Source organism: Aspergillus flavus, chromosome 6 (assembly GCF_009017415.1).
Source record: "Aspergillus flavus chromosome 6, complete sequence".
Classification (NCBI taxonomy): domain Eukaryota; kingdom Fungi; phylum Ascomycota; class Eurotiomycetes; order Eurotiales; family Aspergillaceae; genus Aspergillus; species Aspergillus flavus.
The window spans coordinates 1,139,442-1,159,731 of record NC_092410.1 but is presented as its reverse complement, the minus strand read 5'-3'; the positions used below and the strand labels follow the sequence as shown (position 1 = coordinate 1,159,731).

Below are 20,290 nucleotides of genomic sequence, written 5' to 3'. Positions count from 1 at the left end.
TGCTAGAGGACTTTTGATGTCCCGGGCGCAACTCGCAAGCAACATGCGACATAGCTCTAAGGCACAGGCTGCGCTGTACTGTCCCTGATAAATTCGTACAAATGAGAACCATAACTATTCTAGAAAAACAAATCTATCGGATTTCGAGATTACTTCGACATCGAGCCAGGTGGACTCTGATTAGTCATCCAATATCAATGCCAAGCATTCGCAGAGATAATAAACAGACATCTTTCAGCAGCTCTACAGTCTCCCATCAATGGCTCTATTTTAATTTTAAAAGTAGGATCATGTTTAGGAAATTCTACTTTATATGTTAAAGTAGTTTTAACCATATATTTTTCGGGTTGGTAGAGGCCCGTGCTGATTGGTCAGTTTTTGTCATTTTGACTGGTGGCGCTCAAGACACGGCGCAAAAGGGCGAAACCAGACGGCCTGGAAACGTCTGTTTTTAGGTTCTTTTCTATCATTGTGTTCTTTATATAGTTTTATTATGGTTTCTTACCCCCCGACAGCTATGGCCTGCTTCCCAACTAAGAGATGGAGAAGGTAACGGATGATAATATAGGGAAACAACCAATCTTCTTTTTATTGTTTTTCTCTACAAGTTTCAATTTCAAATCTCTTCTAAAGAGACCTGATGAGATTCTGATTAATCCATTTTTGATATCAAGATCCATGACTAAGCAACGAAAACGCCCCGAATAGGCTTAGCTCCTGGACTAGCGCGGGTCTTAGCGTCATGAGATCCAAATCCAACTCTCCTGATCTTCACCTCCTGGACCTGAAGTTCCTTTTGGCGTTCTTTCTGGTCTCTTCAACCCTCCAAAAGGACTTTCTTCCGGCCTGTCTATTCCTGATTTCTATATTTTCGGCTCTATCTCGCCATGCCGGTCAAGATGGTTATCGATTTGACAGGAGATTCTGATTCTGAAGACCAGATCCGCTCGCAGGTTAGTTTTCTTTGGTGTTCTGAGACTAGGGATTCAGACCCGGACGTGCCATTGTCAACAAATCCGTGTTTTATAGCCACAACGGCCAGCTAGTATGGCCACTACCCTATACTAGTAGTCTACACACAACTTTTGTCTGGATCATCTTGAGTGGCCTCTATCTTATTCAACCACCCTCTCTTATTCGTGCTTAGAATCTTCATGTTCTGCTGTACAATACATATAATTTCTGTGGTATATTACTGTCCGGATCTTCTCAGTTTTCATTCAATTTTAATTAGCCTTCAACACACCTCCTATCCGATTGTCTCTCAACTAATATCAAACTAGCTGCACTCAAACATTCAGTCGGCTACACCCACTTTTTTCACCCACTTAGCACATCGGACACCGTCATCGTCTGTCCCTTTAAAGAGAAAGTCGGAGAGAAGTCCAGAGTCAGAGCTATATGATTCTTTTTTCAACTTCAAGAGAAAGCCTTCTGCGCCCTCAGTGGAATCCTCTGCGGCTTCAAGTTCTGTCCCCCATCAGAACAATCTGCCGAATGGCAGTACCATAGCTACTACAAAGCTCCAATCTAGCACCCCTAGCCCGAGTCCGGTCATTAAGGAGCAGAGTCTGCCGGCACGGGCCATCAGTGTTGTAGTCCCTTCTCCATCGTCACAGCTGAAGAAGGAAATTGAGTCTGCCAAGTGGGCATCAAGCTCTCAAAGTTGTACCCCTGAGCTGAAGGGAGTCCTGGAGAAATTCTATCCAACTAACGCACATGTAGAGCGCGGTCGCAAGGGTGCTTATCCAGCAGCGAGGAAAGTCAACCGTGCTGCAATCCCTCTGCCTACTGGCACACCCGGGCCCATCTTACAGAAGAGACCAGAGGCCCTTGACCAGCAATACCGTACTCTGGAACGCAAGCTTTCTACGATCAAGGGACCTAAGATCACGTTTGCGCCAGCTGATGGACCAAAGCTCGCAAAGGTGACCGCTAATTTTCAGTTCATTAATAGCTATAAACTTCACAAAGGGGTTTCCCCTGCTCCAGCTGAATTCATTGGAGGCTGCAGCTGTGGTAAACACTGTGATCCTGAGAGGTGCCCCTGCTCTGAAAAGGAGGATGATTCAACTGAGAACATCATTCCGTACCAAAGAGCTAAGGACCGCCCAGACCTGCTAGTCCTGACTCCAGAATTCCTGAGGCGCACCGCAATGATTTTCGAATGTGGTGCGCAGTGTGCCTGCGATAAGAGCTGTTGGAATCGGGTTGTTCAGCGTGGCAGGACTGTGGAATTGGAAATTTTCTATACTGGCAATCGTGGCTTTGGTAGGTTCACCATCTCTTGCTAATTCAGCAATAAATAAGGAAACTCTACTAACATTCAATGAATAGGCCTCCGGTCTCCTAGATACATCAGAGAGGGCCAGTTTATCGACTGCTACCTAGGAGAAGTTATTACCAAACAACACGCAGATATTCGCGAAGAGACCGCCGTGAAAAATGGCCATTCCTATCTCTTTGGACTCGACTTCTCTCCCGAAGTTGATGAAGAAGACATCTACGTCGTCGATGGACAGAGGTTCGGCTGCGCAACTCGTTTCATGAACCACTCCTGCAAACCAAACTGCCGGATGTTCACCGTCACAAACACCATCGGAGACGAGCGTCTCTATAACCTGGCTTTCTTCGCCTTGAAAGATATCCCACCGATGACCGAATTGACGTTTGATTACAACCCTGGCACAGAGAGAAGCGAAAAAGTCGACTCTAGTGTCGTCGCTTGCCTGTGTGGAGAGGATAACTGTCGAGGTCAACTCTGGCCGAGCAAACGCAAGGGCACCAAATAAACTTCATTGTCCCCTCGCCTCACAACCTATCCATTCATCTGTCCCCTCGCCTTGCATATTCACTTCTAACCCCCCTTTCCACTACCATCTCAGACTTCTTTTGTATGTATCATACACATTGCATTTAGCGTCTGTGTTGCATTGGGAGCGTTTACACAACTGTATCTGGCGTTTCTATCGTTGATGAGCGATCTTACCTCTTTTTTGCTTCAAAGTGCATATTCTACAGGATGAGGCTGGGCCTTCTCCCCAGCATAAACAGCATTACCCACGACATATTCTCAATTTCAACATGGACGACTATTCATTGTTTAGCTGGGGCTATCACTATACATGTTCTACTGATATGTACCCGCGGAAGGCACAGATGCGTTCCACTTGTCCTGGTCTCGTTTTGAGATAGCTGAGCTGTCAAAATACCTCTTTCAGTTCCCCTACGTTGTTAAAGGGCACTTTTCTTTTCATTGTCAATTCTTTATTTTGTTCTCTTTTTTTTTTTTTCTTGGCACATAGTTGGGACTTTCTCCATCCAATTTGGCCCCTACATCTCGATCGTCCTGCATTCTGTTCCTAGTCTTGGAGTTGGGTGCTGCTTTTCTTTGTTGATAGCCTGATTGAAGGATACCCCTGTACTGGTACCGCGCAATGGTCCTTGACTAGACATGAGCTTGATACCTGAAATTAATGATGATCATTACAATTGCTGTTCCTTTGCTGAAGTAGACAGACTACGATGTGTATAATAAAGCCCAGCGAAGTGAAATGAAAGATGCGTAGTATATTCCATCATGGACACTCATCTAAAAAAGACTACCAAATCTCATCCGTCCTTTCTATTATCGAATCGGTAGACGCCGTTGACCGTTGACCCAAACTCCAAATCAACCAATCAACCCAGTTGATAACACCTTGTCCATATATGCAGCAGATAGCCAGCCACCCTGAATCGCTAATTAATGTACCAAATCGCTTCACGGGTAGCGATGATAGCAAACGTAGAGTCAAGAAAGAGACTAAGAAGGCAAGTTAAGAAGGAAAGAAAGAAAGAGGGTGAAAAAGCGCGAATACGTTCAAGCACGCCCCTCCATGACCTCGAAGATACCACCCATGACGAACCGCGGCTGGGACACTTGCGACGCCTGACTCTGGCCAGACGACCGATCGCCCGCGACAGACGAGAAAATATTGGCATTCAGGTCCATGGGGATCCCGACCGGGTCAACGGGGCGGGGCTCCATGAGGTCGAGACCTTGTCGCTCGATGGCGTCCTCGTCACAGCGGGTACGTTCCTCGCTGAGGGCTAGATCGACCTTGGAGGGACGATGGCGGATGAAGACGAGCGAGGGCCGACGGAAAACGGATGACAGACGGAAGGGGCTCTGGCTGCGACTGCCGGCATCGCTGGCGTCGGAACGGGAGCCGGAGGTCGGGCGGTAACCACGGTTGAAGCGGCGGAATGGAGAGGTGGGCGACGAAGTGGGACTGTTGGTAGTGGAGCTGAGAGGGCTGGCCGTGGAATAGCCATCGCTGCACACGCGGTCTTGAGGAGGTTGGAACGAGGTGTGCAGAGAAAGGCCGGGAGTCGAGTTGAGGTTGGGACGCATGTTTTCTGGTGGGAAGACGATTTAAGTTTTCCAGATGAATGGGTTCGGTCAAATGTGATGGGTAGAAAAATCGACTGGTGCGGTGCGACTCTTAAGGTTGATGAACTCCGGGATCTTTTGCCTCGTCTTGAGCGGGGGAGGCGATATTGAGTTTAGGTTTGGTCGATGAGGTTTCAAATGAAGGGAGAAAATGGCCCTCACTAGTTGGTGGTTCGGATGGGCCCTGCGTTGTGACACGTAGAATGAATCTGAATGATTGACGGATCGAGGTGTAGATCGCAAAGTAATGGCCAAATGAATGGATTAAGGGATCACCAGCGAGTCATCTCAGGTGGGTGAGAAAAACGAAGGACAGTCACGATGTCAAGTGAGATACTAAATAGAAGAAGAATAATAAATAATACTAATACGATCGACAGCTCACCCACACGGGACGGTAGCAAATGAACAGGGACGAAGCAACGTGAGAGATTGATGGATGAAACGAAATCAATCAAAGCATAGAATCAATCAATTAAATTAATTAGGTCGAGAGGGAGCGAAGGACCGACCGATGGAGACAGAGAACAAGAGAGAGAAAGAAGGAGAGAGAGGAAGAGAGGGATAGTCGTGCGAGAGGAGAGACCAGGAATAACAGGATCCTTTATAAGGATCGGAGGATTTCCATCTCCAGGATATTCATCGATCGGAAATGCTCTGCAAGGATGAGCTCGTGAACGAATAATCCACTCAACCTCCTCCTGCGCTCAGGTCGTCAATAGTTCCCTTTTTAAAAACAGAGGAAAATGTCCGTGGGTGACGAACGCAGCGAAAATGGGATTGTTGATGGATCAGTTCCGTGGTTGGGATTGGATCGAATGAATGGCAGCTTCTCCGGGGAAAGAAACCTTTTCCCACTCCTCCCGCTGCAAACGTCGTGAACTGCCATTTCCGTCTTTCCAGGTACTTCTTACTCTGATCGGAATATTGTATTGTATTTTATTTTACTTGACTTGACTTTACTTAGAGCAAAAAGACGGGAACATCTCTTCCTACCCCAATAGTCGCTCATCCTTACCGTGGCGAAGGGGCTCCTGAAGGGCAAACTATTGCTTCTGAGTCCCAGTCCGGTAATCAAGGCTTCTTCGTCTTTTGTCTTTTCTTCCCTCGTCGCATTTCTCTCTTCTCTTGAAATCAAAACTTCTATTCATAACCACCACCTCGATTACTCGGATCTATCCACATGCCAACTCTCACACAACAATGAACTAGAATCACTCAATTCTCCCTCGCGCCACCGCTATGCAATTACCCAAAGTCTAGCGGATCCAAACAATGATATCTGTACAAATCTTACATAACCAACATCAAAAAGCTTAAAAGGCACACGCACACACACACAAAAAAAAGCATTCGTTATACATACATGGTCAACGTTAGTCTCGAAACTTCATCACAACATGGCTCATACCCCCTTTCAGCTATCCCGTCGTCGACGCTGGGTGAAGCTCCGACGAATACTTTCACCCCAAATAGAGTCATCCAACGATTGCATCACGTCTTGTGCACTCATCGCACTGTTTTGTCGTGATCGTTCGGGAGCCAGAGACAACTCGTCATGCAGGTCTGGCCCATCTCCATAGGATGAAGTCGTATTCGCTCGGGGGCGGTTCGGCGAAAGAGATGGGCTGATGCTAGACCACTCGGTAGGGGAATGCGTCGCCGACATCCGTCCAGCGAGAGCAGTGTCAATCCGTGGTAGGTGACCGGGCTGCGACGACGGGCCACCTTCCCCTCGTGTGGGTGAGAGAGGTGACAGCATGGGCTGTGACGACGATTCTCCATGATCGTCACCGGCTTCGGGCACTGTCGCCCTTACCTCTTCGTGGGGATGGTCGTCCTGGGAGCCATCGTCCACAAAAATCTCCGGCACTGTGAAGTTCGGCACCGCGGTCATCCGAGCAGATCGACTACGCTCGACTTGTCGGCGGAATTCCCGAGACCAGTAGAGGGTGTCAAAGAACCCAATGACCGTCTGTCGACGAACCGCTTCCTCGACGCGTTGGAGTCTCGCTCGTCGGCGCAAGAACTCTTCAAGCTTCAAGCTCTTGCTGTCGTTGATCACATTGTAATGTGCGAGAATCATAAGGCACGAGTGGAATGAGATGCCACGCACGGGATCCGCAGAAACCTTGACTTCTTCATAGAAAGTGTTGAGTCGTTGCCGCCGCTCACGGACATCGTCAACCGGAATACGTCGCAGAATCTTAGCCATCTTCTCAAGGTCTACCCCGTCGACTACCCTTCGGTGTGCGATCAGTGAGTCTCTTCTATCGACTCTACATTCCTCCAAGATGCGCCCGATTGTGAATTCATCGTCATATATACGCATCGAAAAAACGCCCGAGAGCTCCTGCAAACCGTTTAGTGATTTTACCGAGTCATAACATGAGACGTGTAGGAGATTCATAGAATGAAGGGGGCAAAAGACAGATAACTTACCCCTAGTAGTCGTGGGAATTGCTCTTTTGAAATATACCCGGTCCCATCAGGGTCATACGTCGCCCAGGCTTGCTTGAAGCGGCGAATTTCTTCACGACTGATTGCATAGAGCCCGCTGCTTCTCTGATACACATAGGAGAAGCTCTCAAAGATCAGCGACACGAACAACGAGACGAATATATACATGCTAATAATGTTCCACGCAATGAAAAGCGTTCGAGCCCATGCCGCACTGCCACAGTCATCGTGTAAGAAGTCGTCGTTAGTCGTACAGATCGGAGGTACCATTGTGGCAAAATCTTCCATAACTTGATTCCATCCCTCGCCGCAGCTCATTCGGAAGAGCAGGATGAGCGACCTTGGGATATCCCGAAAATTGATATTGTTGTTTTCCTCTCCGCCGAACTTGGTGAGACCAAATGTTTGGTTCATCGCAATCGCGAAGACAAGGAAAAGGACCAACCACGTCGCAAGGAGGTTACCAATTGCCGTCAAACTAGCCGCGGCTGTCTTGAAAAGTTGATCTAGTTGGTTGTTCCTTGGTATAATCAAGAGGGTAACGGCTACAAGGAAGAGCTTGCTTAGCTCCACGATGACTTGCCGGTCTGACAAAAAATTCAGTATTGTCATCACGATGGTACCGGGGATGACAAGCAACGAATAAAGGTCCCAGGAGCTTCTACTGAATCGATGCCAACCCAGTCCGAACAGCCGGATGATGAGATTCGCGGCGTAGAAAAAGTTGAAGATGAGAAACAATACCTCTGCAAGACAGGCCTCAAGTCAGTAATGTAAAGGGGTTTTCCAGACATCGCGCCAAGCCACTCACCTCTGCAAAACTCGAAGATAAAGGGCTCCGGGTAGTATTCCAAAACCAGCAATAGAATATGAAGCACAAGAATCGTGGACACACATCTTGCCCATCGCCCATGTTTCTTAACGGCGATCCGATAACACCACATCTTCCACTTGTGGCTCTTTTTATCAAACGAGCGCTTGGAGGGAGATACCTGCTTGAGAAGTTTCCTCAACTCCAGCCAAGATCGTTGCTCGGCAGTAAGATACGCAACACCAGTCTGCTCTGTGTAGTTCCGCATGAAGACAGATACGAAAAGCGTCAACACAAAAACTGCACCAAGCAAGTTGAACACAACGAAGAAAAGCCCGTTCTCCGGAGCAGTCGAACTCTGCGGCTGCATGCCGACCCCAGTGATACTCATTGCTTTTGCCTGCACATCCGTCCATCCTTCTTGAGACACAATTTGGAAGAGGATAAAGAGAGAGTCGAAGAAATTGTCAAAGTCATAGAACGGGTTCGATGCGGCCCGAGGTGCGAGTACTTCCCAATTGTACGGTGAGCTAGAATACTCATTGATACACTCATCCAAACTACCTGTCACGTTGTCATCGTTGCACGTAATCATTTGACCGGCAAACAAATTGACACCGTATATAGCGAATGGTATCAAAAAGCTCATCGAAACAGCAGCTGCCTCTATGACCTTCCATCCACCCACTATAATAACTGAATGGAATGTATCTTTGGCACTGTCGCTAACGTTCAACAGTCTAAGCGCCCTAAGGGCTTTGACAGCTCCGACAGATCGCGAGACAGCCCAATCTTCAAACATTGCACCCCCAACGTTGATCCAAAGGGTGATAAGCACAACCCCATCAATAAACCCCCATGAACCGCGGAAGTAAGCGTTTGGTGTCCAGAAAAACCCATCTGCGATAACCTTGATAAGGGCTTCAAGTGTGAACAAGATCGCAAAACCCATATCGGTATAAACGAACCATAGTCTTCTTGTAGGATAGTTCTCACGTTGATAAATTGGTGTGGTTATGCAAGCTATAAGAACCATAGCAATAATGGCTGCATAGACGAACGCAGAGAATGCATACCAAACCGGTTTATAAGGGTCCACACCTTCGATGCGCTGGTGACCACGCCCAGGTCCCACAATGCGTTGGCATAACCTTCGGATAGGGTTATCTGGCGCAAATATGAATAGAGATTTGTTGTAGTTCGGGTGCCTCATGAGATACTCCCTCTGTGCTCGCTTCCTTTGTTCAGTGGCCGATACGACTTCCTTAGCCATTTCCCTCGGATCTAGCTCTTCATTTGCCCGAGAATATTTATTCAAGTTAGTATAGAAAGGATTCGGCTCTTTACGCATGATTGACGTGGAGATGGCAGTCCACATGCGCGAGAATATGCCAGGCTGACCCGTTTCTTCTGTCGTTGTTGTTTCCGCAGGTCCACTTTCTCCCCGTTGATGTTCGGCAGGCGCATGCTGCTCGTCGAGGAACTCCTGCACAACAGCGTCCTTTAACAACATTTCTAGTGCCGCCGGACCATAGTCTAGTGGCTCCTTGTAACGGTCTGAATTCCGGCCCAACCGAAGAATTTTTGAAAGGGATAGATTTCCTTGTGAAGATCCATTGAGGTGCTTCTGCTTCAAGAATGCCCGTACTTGCTGGAGTCGTTTCTCATCTTCTGATACATCAAAGCTTTCTTGGATGACGGCAATGAACATGTTCAGAACGATGAAGTTGGCCACAATAAACCACAAGATCAAGAAGGTCGCGGATATCCAGGCTGTACTGTAGGGGTAAGTGTATGTAGTTAGGTTGTACAAAATCTCCGTCCAATTCTCGCTGGATAATATCTGATACATCCCAAGAAACGAGTTATATATGTTGTTGAAATTGATATCAACGTCTTCATCTTCAGGGATTGAGCCTCGAAAAAGCTGAGTTGCAAAAATAGAGGCAATAAATGTGATCATGAACAAGAAACCGATCAGGTTTAGCAAACCGACAGTGTTCCGGAAGACAACTGTAATGAGATCCCTGGTGATAGGAATCGCCAGCACCACGCGATATACCCGAAGAATCTGAAACATGGTTAGAACAGTGTATGTTCGTCCCGAGTCCCTAATGGGCGGAAGCTGGATGATACAGGTGATGATCACGAGCCCCAGATCAACCCAGTTACGACGCTTCTTGTGGAATTTGCGCCAATCAGAGGCGAAACGCATGATGATTTCGGCTAGAAGAATAAGTGTCACGATGGTTTCCGTATTGTTGATGAGGTTTTCTCGACCAGGGGACATGGTGGAAGTTCTTAGTGCTTGGACAACTAGATCGAAAGTGATGACACAAACCCAGAGCCACTCAGTCTTATCATAGAAGCGTTTGAGCGTGCTTCTCTTGCGCTGATCAAGGTTTTCTTTTTCGACATTGTCCAGCTTCTGAACAGCGAAAGCGCTCCGTTTACTCTCTTCTCTGATGACTTGGAAAGTATGTGTGATGACAGCAACTAACAAGTTCACTAACCACAGACTCAGGATGATGAATCCGCATACGAAGAAAAGAGCAGCTGCAAGATAATCAGTGTCAGTGGTATAGTAAAGAAGATCCGTGAACGTATTTGAGCTCATGATAACGAATACGAGCTCCAGCGAATTCAAAATGTTATCGAAGTTCATAGTTCCTTTGTAAGGCATTTCATTTTCGATGCATATAGACCCCGCAGGACATAAGTAGCCCTTGGCCGAAGGTGGAGATTGTGAGTTATCAGATACTGGAATCCAAGGATGTTCCTTGCCAGTGGTTTCATTGATATACCCCCCGCAAAACTGAAGACTCCCATTGGGGTCATTTAAAGTAAAGCTCTCCTGGCCATCTTTACCAATCCATTGACAGGTTCTTCGAAAACTTGATTTGAAACTTTGGATTCCCACGATGGCAAAGAGGAGCCAGAAAAACCCAATAAGGAAGGCAACATGGGCCAGCAGTGGAGCTGCCTTCTTGAGACTACGAAGAATCACCTATCAATTTATCAGCAGATGTTTGGAGAGGAATGAGGTGATTACGACTGACAGATGTGCCATTGGTCAGTGCGAGAAGACGTAAAAGCCGAAGACAACTGAGCATGCGAAAGACATAGAGCTGCTGGCGGCTTTCGACCCCTTCTATAGCAAGAAAGAAAGCTATCCAATAAGCGAATACGGCCACAAAGTCGAGCCGATTGAAAGAATGCCGGAGAAAAGCTCGGTGAGCGAGACGCACGCGGCGTTTCTGGACAGGATCATCGGCAATTTGCCGATCTAGTTGGTTCAAGCCGCCAGTAAAAGTTCGTATAATCGATGCTTGCGGCTGTTCTGGAACAGTCGACGGTCTCCTCGTAGAGAACTGGCGCTGGGGTGTAATGAGGTTCTTTCCTTTCTCCATAAATGCTTTCCTAAACCCCAGGGATCGATCTATGGTGCTATATTCGGCCGGGTTGAGAATAAGTCCGGAAACTAAGATTTTGGCGATGAGTTCAAGGGTGTAAATTATGAAGATGACAAAGTAAGGATAGTCCATGGGATTTCCCCCCCATCGCTCTGACCTTGTAAACTCTGGACGTGCGGTCTCGATGGTCAGTAAGATCATTTGGATAACAATTACTACCAAGATGAACGGTTCCGTAAATGAATGGACAAGCAGATCACACAACTTCACCCGAATAGGGTTGCTAGGGCCCAGAATCCCGAGAGCCTTCCCCCTCAGCGGGTTATTGTGATCTCTCCATTTTGCTTGTGTGTCCAGCGACGAAGTTGATGGCGCATCGTGTGCATATCCTGGTAGCGAAGGGAGAGACGGGGGTGCATCTAGTCGCGCACTCCTCTGTGATTCTTCTCGTAGGATCGACTGCTCAACAACTTCGGGTTCGTTACTCAAATTGACGACACGCTGAGACATGGACTTCATCATTGAACTAGCGCGTTGCAAAGCAGAGCCTGACGCCGATGGAGACAGCGAGCGAGCCCTGTCGGTGGCACTGCTGCCGCCGCGGCGTCTCCCACTGAAACCGCCCTCCAAATCATCACCCAGGTGTGACCCCGCGTTGCTCGTAGGAAAGTGGACGGTTCGCGCGCTACTTCGGTCATCTAGCGGAAGGCTGAGAGAACTGGACGCCGCCCCGCTTATAGGCTGGACGTTTCGGGTGTCCGTTAACGGCGTGGTATCGGTGAACGTGTTCGGGGACAGGTAATGCGCTGCTTCTTGCTGGCCAAAACTATCCAAGTGTACGATGTCGAAGTCGGAGCCGGTCTCATCACGGCTATATCTTGCTGAAGTCCTTGGGCTTGTTGGACCATCGAAACTGAGTCCGACTGAAGACATTGCCTGGGCGAATGCCTCTGGATTATCCACCGGCGCGGCATCGGACCCTCGCCGCTGGCGTGCATTTTGTGTCGCAGTCGGGCCTTCAACGGGGGAATCCACGGCCAGCCTCTCATAGTTGCTTCCGCGCCTGGTCAGCGACCTCCCCGGGCGGAAGCTGCTTCCAACCGTGGCTGTTGTACCATGCGACAACGATCCAGAAAGATCTTGTAAGGGTATTGAGTGTTCGGTAGGATGACTGTCATCGTTGGTGCCGCGGTCATGGCTATTCGAAGCCATCGTAGGCAGGATCGGTCCGCTAACCGAAGGCAGACATCGCAGACCGCCAGTACAGAAGTGGTGAAAGGTGTCTGATACGTCTTGTATCCCGGAGCGTTAAATCGCGCTGGGAGACCTGTGGTGGGACTGTTTATACGAGCGCCGACGGACTTTTTCTTAATTTATTCTGTGTAAAAAGAAGGTACGGGCTGCAGGGGCTCCCGGATGAAACGTCAATAATAAAACCCAATCAATCGCAGGTCCTCATCAGCGTAACGGACCTAACGGGGACAAAGAAGTAAGACTAGTAAGGTACTGGACAAGTGGTCGACTCCAGATTCCAATTGCACAGCATGCGCGGCGGAGCTCCGGGCTTGACTCGTTGTGCCCAAGCGGCCAAACTGGGGCCGGGTGGGTGCCTATGGTGATTGGTTCGAACCACGAACTGCGCATTAAACGTCCGAGCCTTATGGGATGTTGCGACAGTCCCCTCGGAATATGGTCCCCAGCCACACTTTCTATTCGCAGAACCGAACTTTGGTCAAAATTTAGGCATATGGAGTTGTAACACTTTGTTCTTCTATATATTTTTTGTTTGTTATAATTTATGCGGTTCAATTATAGGTATTATTGCTCTTGTTATTCTATTCCTCTCCTTCAAGTACCACTACTACTACCTTCTGGCACTATTTCTCATCAGGGCCATAAATACCGTACCTGACGAATACCGACCTGGAGAGAGAGGGGGAAAGACAAAATTACGTTGCCTAGCTGAAGTGAGCACTGAATGGTCCCGCCATATCCAAAAATAACTCTAATGCAAGATAACTGCTATTATTAATCTTCGGTATTATGAAATGATCATCAACCACATCATTCTCCTTCACTCTCCAAAATACTAGGCAGGTATTTACTTCGTAATTGTTGGAAAAAAGGACAGTGGGGGAAATCCCTTTTACAGGCTTCAACATCTATTCAATTCAATTTAGTTCAATCGGTTTCCATCTGGTTTTCCTTATCCGAGTCTTTAACATGATTCCGAACGCCTTGGAGAAAAGCCTCAACAGCATCACCACCGCCTAGTGGGACTCCTCCTCTACGCATAAATCCTCCATTTTCAACTGGGATCTTGAGGGCTTCACTAATGCTCGGTAATCCACCGTCTCTGATAGCCACTGTCAAACTTGCAAGGCTTTGGCTGAATTGGGGCGAGTGCAGGACTTTTCTCAGAATATTCTTCTTTTGTGAAAGGTCAAGAGATGCCATGACGGCTTCGGTCAGTTCAGGGTCATCAATAGAAGACACATCCTCTACATCTTGTGCCAAGAGGAGCAATGCGGGCGGTAAAAAGCTCAAGAGATTATCAACAGTTTTATCATCTGCAGCCTCTAGGAAAGGGAGTGTAGCTGCCGGTGGTAGAAGATCTTGTAGGGTAGTAAACGGTTTGTCGGGGTCCTGGGACTGGCTCGAATTTCTTTGTAAAGACTGCAAAAAGCTCTGCACGACAGAGGAGGGATCTGAATCAGCAGCCGCCCTGTACGATCACCAGCGAGTCAGCCGACAGTCAAATCCAACGTCTAAAGGGGAGGCTAGAATAGAGAAAGAGAAGGATAGAGAATAGCGCGCGCATTCTATAAGAAGGTAGATTATATCCCAGGGAACAAATTAAGCAGACGGGCATTATGCTCAGAAAATGTAAACGCAGAAATATGTACCTACGCTCTTCCACCGTCGGCACCACCCTCCCGCGATTCCTCGCCTTCTTCTCTAATATCTCCTCCAGTTGCATCCGGACCGGCACCACCACTGTTGCCACCGTGGTTATGATTGGGGTTATGGTCCACACCCTCGACATCCTCCATAGTCTCATCATCACCATCAGACGGGCCTCTAGGGAGGTTGGCAATTTCGTGTTCCACATCTACATCCTCGCCTTGAAGTAGCGTGTTGACAATGTCTCCAAGCTTGAGATCCCTGGGGCTGAACCAGCTAGGGTCTTCTCCTTCGTGTTGAGACTTGGACTGTAGCCAGAAGAGATACCGTTGAGAGCTGGATGAGAACTTCAGTACGTAGATCCGACCGTTCGTAGGATTCGCATTCCCGGCTGGCTTATAGGGAGTAAAAGTTCCATCAGATGGAACCATCACCAGGTCCAATTCGGGCTCCGTGTGAGGAGCAGTCCGAGGGCGCCAACAGAAGTGTACTAGCTCATCTTCGGAGTAGAGATAAATGTAACCGGGGGTAGGCTTTGGCTTAACTGTAGAGTTATCGCCGGATGTCTACCAAACCAGATCCAGTAAGTCAAAGTAATAAGGTAAGGGAATGAGTGGTGGGGGTGTTGGAGAGTGATGCCAAAAGCTGAAGCTCAGATGAAACTCACCTCCAAGTCACAGATACCCGCTTTGAACGTGATGATCGGAGTTATAGACATGATTGAAGAACGAGTCAAGAGAAATAGATGGCGTGTTTAGAGAAGACAAATGGGGTTGGTTTTCGTCGTGAGATGAGAATCTCAACGGGGTAACGTGGAATGTGGACGAAGTCAGATGGAAGCAAGATACGTCAGTTACCACTGGAGGTCCTGAGGTGCCCAGGCGGTAAAGGCAGTCAAGCTACATTACGCCTTGGGTCTCTCTGCGACGCCGCAAAATCAAGGTTACTAAGTCATTGAGCGCCTCAGGCAGAAAGGCGGTGGCCAAGTCGGAGAAGTTCTTATAACTCGGCCCAATTCGGCACTAGTGGCTTTCGGCTCGAGCCCTAACGCACACACTCTCCCTTCGCACTTTCCCGCCTAGGCCGCGAGTAGTCTCATCAACTCCAACAACCACCCGCCGTCGACAACCACCACCACCCCCTCCCTTCATTCTTTTCAGTCTCCTTCGTCCCAGCAGCCAATATGTCGGAGACGAAGCAGTTTGGAAAGGGCCAGAGGACCGTGCCGGCTCAGAAGGCCCAGAAATGGTACCCCGTTGATGACGAGTCGCAGCCTAAGAAAGTCAGTACACCCTTGTGCAAAAAAATACAAAAAGTGATTGGTGATGGAGATGCGGTTTCTTATGAACGAGTGCGACGATTGCGCCGGTCAATGAGCCATTTCGTGGTTGGAACAAGACCAGTGAATACGGAACTTTTGTTGATAAGGAAATCGCATCTTTGGCACTATCTACAACATCTCGGAAATTGCATATCTATGGGAATATAAGAACGAGCGTTCTGACATGGTTATTCTTTTTCTCAAACAGGTCCGCAAGGCTGTTCGTCCCACCAAGCTCCGGGAAAGCCTCCAGCCCGGTACTATCTTGATCCTCCTCGCCGGTCGCTTCCGTGGCAAGCGTGTTGTCCTCCTCAAGCACCTTGACCAGGGTGTCCTCCTCGTCACCGGCCCCTTCAAGATCAACGGTGTTCCCCTTCGTCGTGTCAACGCCCGCTATGTGATCGCCACCAGCACCCGCATCGACATCAGCGGCGTCGACGCTCAGACCGTCGAGAAGGTCTCCACTCCCGACTACTTCACCAAGGAGAAGAAGGCCGAGAAGAAGACCGAGGAGGCTTTCTTCAAGCAGGGAGAGAAGCCCGAGGTACGTGTACCGCGTCATTTGACCTGGATATATATGATAGATCTGGGCCGATGACTGCTCGGTAAGATGGTTTGTGGGATGCTAATTCGAGAATCAACAACAGAAGAAGAAGGTTGCCAGCGCTCGCGCCAGCGACCAGAAGGCCATTGACCAGTCCATCCTGGCATCCGTCAAGAAGGAGAACTTCCTTGGCAGCTACCTCGCCAGCACTTTCAGCCTCCGCAACGGTGACAAGCCCCACGAGATGAAGTGGTAAACGTGCGACGCGGCGGCCGCGGGTTCGGTAGTTATTGTGGAGGAATTCATGTGAGGGGCGGCTTGAATGCGGATTGGCATTCCCAATGTGGGAAGCGCTTGCAGCGCAGGAGGAACAGCTCATGAAATATGTAACTCGATTCGGGCTCCGTCTTTGCTCATTAGGATTACGGTCAATTCGGAAAACCGGTTGTTATTTCTGTTTCACGATCAGTGCCTCCTGCGTCGCCAATTTGCAGGACCTATAAATGAGCCGAAATGAAAAGAAAAAAAAAGAATAATACCTTTTCCAGCTGTTATATGATCCCCCTTTAACGTGCGGCTGGGAGTTTGTCATGTCTAGTATGATACGTCATCGATTTCCAGGTTCGGGTGACAATCTAAAATTGGGAATTCAAGTTTCTGTTAAGATTCACTATACCAGCATTCCAGATGCCGCTTCTCTCTGTAGTGATCTGCGCCTGACCACGTTTTGTGCCTGTGGACTCTCCAGCTCCCTATGTGACTCCGATACGATATATCCAATACAATATGTACAACCCGCGGTCTATACATGATCAAGACTCTATTATAATTGATTTAGCATCTAAGAATCCAATTCCCGTCGCGCCATGTACAAAACAAAAACTCGTAACCGGAAGACATCACTCATCATCGGTTAGGGCACATACCCCAACCTTCTAGAACATGACCCGTATATCCGTACAGCACATTGCATCAGCAACCCTAATAATCATTTCTCCGCCTCCTCAACTTATACCGTTCATCCCGCCTCTTCCTTGTAGACTCTTCAATCGCCCGTCTGATCTGCTCATCAATCATCTCCTTCTCACTCAGAGCCTCCTCCAACTCCTCCTCATCCTCATCTCCTCCCACAGTAGTCCCACAAATCCAATCGAGGATCCCCCACGGGCCGAAATTCCCTTCCGCCCCACTGAGCAAATGCATATCCATCCTGCGAGCGATCCCGCCCAGGAAGAAGCTCGTCGGCATAACAGAGTACCCGGAGAAGGCGAATGTCTCCTCGATGGATATCACGGTGAGGTAGAGGAGGTACGTAAGCATATGGAAGCGGAAGAACATGGCAGGCATGTAAGTGGGCACGAAGTTGGAGAGGAGGTAGGCGAGTGGATGGTCGTAGTGTGCTGTGAGGGGGAAGGGAGCCCGTAGCGAATGGTACCATTTTCGATGGTGTTTGGAGACTTGGTAGTCTGGGGAGTGGAGGATGAAGCGATGGATGTTGTAGGTTAGGATCTAGTTTATTACTCCAACAATAAGATGTTAGTTACTCTAGAGCTTTTTCCTTGGCCTTGCGGTGTTTCATTATGGTTCTCTTCGATATATTCATGGTTTATGTATTTATGAATTGGATTGGGATAGACCAACTCACCTCTCTTGCTAACAATCCTCGCAGTAGATCCTTCACCATCTCCCAGGGCATCGGTAACTTCATCGAGACCCTTAATGCACTCCGCATCCCGATTAACTCTGTCCGGACTTCTTCTATCGCGGCCTGTGCCGCGAAGCCCAACAATATGTTGAGAATGGCCCATCCCGCAACCTTAAGATCCTTCATTCTGACTTTCCCCCGTTTACTTCCTGACGGGAGACCAGCTTCGCCCTGCGCTTTTACAACAACAGCCGCGGAGGGGGTCAGAATATCGAATAGGAAGAACAGCAGCGACGGAAGTAGAAAGAACAGGAGTCGCACAGCTGCGGTGCCGAATAGTTCGACTCGGAGCGGAGGATGCGACAGCACGAGGGTCGTCCATGTCATGTAGAAGAAGATTATATTGAGACTCGTGCTATATGAGGAGATCGTGGGGACCAGGAATAGAGAAAGCACTGGTAATGAGAGGAGCGCGTCCATTGTGTGCTGTGCGTTGCAGTGGTGACCGCACTTTTGATCGAAGGAGTTTATCTTTTATATTTCTGTTTTTATATGTTCGGCTTCGTATGCATTATATGTATGCGAAGGGAGAAAAATATTATAACAAACGACCGGGGTAATCGAAAACATGAACAAATAAATTTAAGTCTAGGTCATTGTCGCAATGGAGGTCATGAACATACTATATGGTGGATTTGGGTAAGAAATCCGTTTGCAGCCTTAGCGGCTGAGCGACACGACGTCACACTCACGATCCACATGCCAACATCTCATGAAATTAATGAATGGTGTTGTTTCTGCCCTAATTTAATTTTGCCCGACGTGCCTAAGATAGTGCTACCACTTAACTTTATTCTCTCGCATTATAACACAGCCTTATTGAGATATACAACTAGACAATTCATCATACATCTGTCATGGCGATCGTTCGTAATTTCCTACCACGTGCCAGCCCCTGTTCCCTTAGAGAGAGAACTAAAAGAAAATAATTTTTTTCTTTGGAAAAAGGGAAGAAAGACAAATATATTTATAAAACACTTGTACAAACCATCGTCGATCTCTACCTTCACCCAACCTGCTGGGCATCATATTAGACGACAAAGTTTTCATTCCAGGGACAAGACATCAAACATTTGAATGGCACGTGTTTAGCGTGGATCTAATGTAGGTACGGCTTAATAACACATAATAGGACAACTCATAGACAGGAACACCAATAGCAGGCACGGATCTAAGGATAAGCGAATAAGGATGCCTAAGGATGCTCATGGGTACCTAACCCTACACCGGACAACAAAACATGCCATCTCCCAACACCACGCCTTACTCCGACGTTCGGGACGACGGGATGCCGTTCTTCATACCCCAGTTCCAGGCCTGCTTTCGAAGATCAGGGACTACTTGCAAGAATGCCAAGCTACTGAGCCAGCTGGTCAATGTATCGCGGACAGTAGAGTTCCTTGGGCTGCCTCCCATGGCGCTCCCCTTCATTACATGACCAACAAACATAGTCGTGATAAGGTATTCGCCTCTTTCCAGAGCTGCAATCGCTATTCTCGCAACCTCGTTAGGAGTTTGTGGCTTGTCAGCAGCCTCCAGTTGTTTTGTTAACTCAGGCTTCAGCTTCTGTTCGTTGTCAAAACCGGGGCTAAGAATTCCCATTGGGAAAACCGTGTGAACCTTGACATCGGCAGGAGTAGCATTAATTTGCGATTTTGATTGACGGGTGCCGTTATACATCTCAATCTCCTGATTGAGGGTGTCGGATAGAGAACGAATTGCCGCCTTTGCAGGAGAATAAGGCCCGTACCCGGCGATCGGCACAAAAGCTAGTGTGGAACATGTAAAGATAAGGTGTCTTCGTGGGTTTGTCGTCTGTTGGCTTGGAGGGACAGGTACAAGCCACTTTCTAAGTGTCGCATGGGCGGTGTTCGCCGCAGTCCAATAGACCGTGTCCATCTGATCTCTGAGCGTTTGGACTGGAGTGTCAACGAAGAATCCAGGGTTGCAGTAACCTGCACAGCACCACACGACATCAGGAGGAAGCCCATAATTCCACTCAGTGACCTCTTCAATGATCTGCTCGCATTGCGCGGCGTTCGTAAGATCGGCACTGATATAATGGAACTTTTGCCTGTTCAGATTCGCAGCCGACGCCTAGGGAGGGTAAGCATCTTCTGGCGTAGTGCATGCACACATAGCGGTTTACCTTAACATCATCAAGCGCATCCTGAAGCTTCTTGACTGTTCGTGCAACGAGAACAACGTTCGCACCCTTTGCGGCAAGCTGACAGGCGACAGCCTTGCCCATACCCTCAGAGCCACCCGTAATCACCACGGTCTATAAGAAGGATAGAGATGATTAATAGTTTGTTTACGGAGAAAGAGAGAGATTATATATCACATACCCTGCCCTCCACAACGAATTCGTTCTGCTGAGGTCCGAAACCCAGCATCTTCAAGCCGGGAAATATCCTAGAAACCATCTTGGTAAATGTGTATAGGAAGAACCCGCAAAGAATAACGGAAACTCCCAACTTGGTGGGAGATTGGTCGTTAGGTATGAAGGATAGTACTTGATGCATGGGGAAAAAGAAGAAGAAGAAGAAGAGGATTCCAGGGAGATAAGGTGAAGGACTTGACCGGACAACAAAGTTAGTCTGTTAAGGAAGGACAATTGGCCCTGCTGCTTCCTCTTCAGTCGAAATTCAGTTGCCGATCATCAAGATACTTTGGAAGCCTTCAGGAGCTTCCGGA

The 20,290-nt window shown here is 48.3% G+C and overlaps 8 protein-coding genes across 8 annotated transcripts; 3 read left to right on the top strand and 5 right to left on the bottom strand.

The window, feature by feature from the left end:
• Positions 1-761: 761 nt before the first annotated feature.
• On the top strand, positions 762-3,622 carry F9C07_2286013 (histone-lysine n-methyltransferase, suv9). The gene is made up of 3 exons (XM_041294108.2): positions 762-953; positions 1,284-2,271; positions 2,338-3,622. The coding sequence occupies exons 1-3, from the start codon at positions 888-890 to the stop codon at positions 2,790-2,792; spliced, it is 1,509 nt and encodes a 502-aa protein (XP_041149399.1). The 5' UTR covers positions 762-887; the 3' UTR covers positions 2,793-3,622.
• Positions 3,623-3,862: 240 nt separating this feature from the next.
• Positions 3,863-4,396, bottom strand: F9C07_8270 (uncharacterized protein; the record flags this gene model as incomplete). Its single annotated transcript, XM_041286905.1, has 1 exon — positions 3,863-4,396. The coding sequence occupies one exon, from the start codon at positions 4,394-4,396 to the stop codon at positions 3,863-3,865; it is 534 nt and encodes a 177-aa protein (XP_041149400.1).
• An 861-nt stretch (positions 4,397-5,257) lies between these two features.
• On the top strand, positions 5,258-5,567 carry F9C07_8269 (uncharacterized protein; the record flags this gene model as incomplete). Its single annotated transcript, XM_071511749.1, has 2 exons — positions 5,258-5,338; positions 5,403-5,567. 2 exons carry the CDS (start codon positions 5,258-5,260, stop codon positions 5,565-5,567), a joined length of 246 nt encoding a protein of 81 aa, XP_071367725.1.
• Positions 5,568-5,852: 285 nt separating this feature from the next.
• Positions 5,853-12,331, bottom strand: F9C07_8268 (calcium channel subunit Cch1; the record flags this gene model as incomplete). Its single annotated transcript, XM_041294130.1, has 4 exons — positions 5,853-6,788; positions 6,878-7,641; positions 7,707-10,713; positions 10,766-12,331. 4 exons carry the CDS (start codon positions 12,329-12,331, stop codon positions 5,853-5,855), a joined length of 6,273 nt encoding a protein of 2,090 aa, XP_041149401.1.
• Positions 12,332-13,300: 969 nt separating this feature from the next.
• F9C07_8267 (putative adhesion regulating molecule) lies at positions 13,301-14,741 on the bottom strand (the record flags this gene model as incomplete). The annotated part of the gene is made up of 3 exons (XM_041294131.1): positions 13,301-13,844; positions 14,030-14,589; positions 14,691-14,741. 3 exons carry the CDS (start codon positions 14,739-14,741, stop codon positions 13,301-13,303), a joined length of 1,155 nt encoding a protein of 384 aa, XP_041149402.1.
• A 465-nt stretch (positions 14,742-15,206) lies between these two features.
• On the top strand, positions 15,207-16,144 carry F9C07_8266 (60S ribosomal protein L6; the record flags this gene model as incomplete). Its single annotated transcript, XM_071511748.1, has 3 exons — positions 15,207-15,305; positions 15,553-15,888; positions 15,992-16,144. 3 exons carry the CDS (start codon positions 15,207-15,209, stop codon positions 16,142-16,144), a joined length of 588 nt encoding a protein of 195 aa, XP_071367724.1.
• Positions 16,145-16,869: 725 nt separating this feature from the next.
• F9C07_8265 (sterol desaturase family) lies at positions 16,870-18,013 on the bottom strand (the record flags this gene model as incomplete). Its single annotated transcript, XM_041286920.1, has 2 exons — positions 16,870-17,397; positions 17,534-18,013. 2 exons carry the CDS (start codon positions 18,011-18,013, stop codon positions 16,870-16,872), a joined length of 1,008 nt encoding a protein of 335 aa, XP_041149404.1.
• Positions 18,014-18,276: 263 nt separating this feature from the next.
• F9C07_2168312 (putative 3-ketosphinganine reductase) lies at positions 18,277-20,206 on the bottom strand. The gene is made up of 3 exons (XM_041294132.2): positions 19,942-20,206; positions 19,743-19,874; positions 18,277-19,690 (listed from the first exon to the last, which is right to left on the bottom strand). The coding sequence occupies exons 1-3, from the start codon at positions 20,116-20,118 to the stop codon at positions 18,857-18,859; spliced, it is 1,143 nt and encodes a 380-aa protein (XP_041149405.1). The 5' UTR covers positions 20,119-20,206; the 3' UTR covers positions 18,277-18,856.
• Positions 20,207-20,290: the final 84 nt, after the last annotated feature.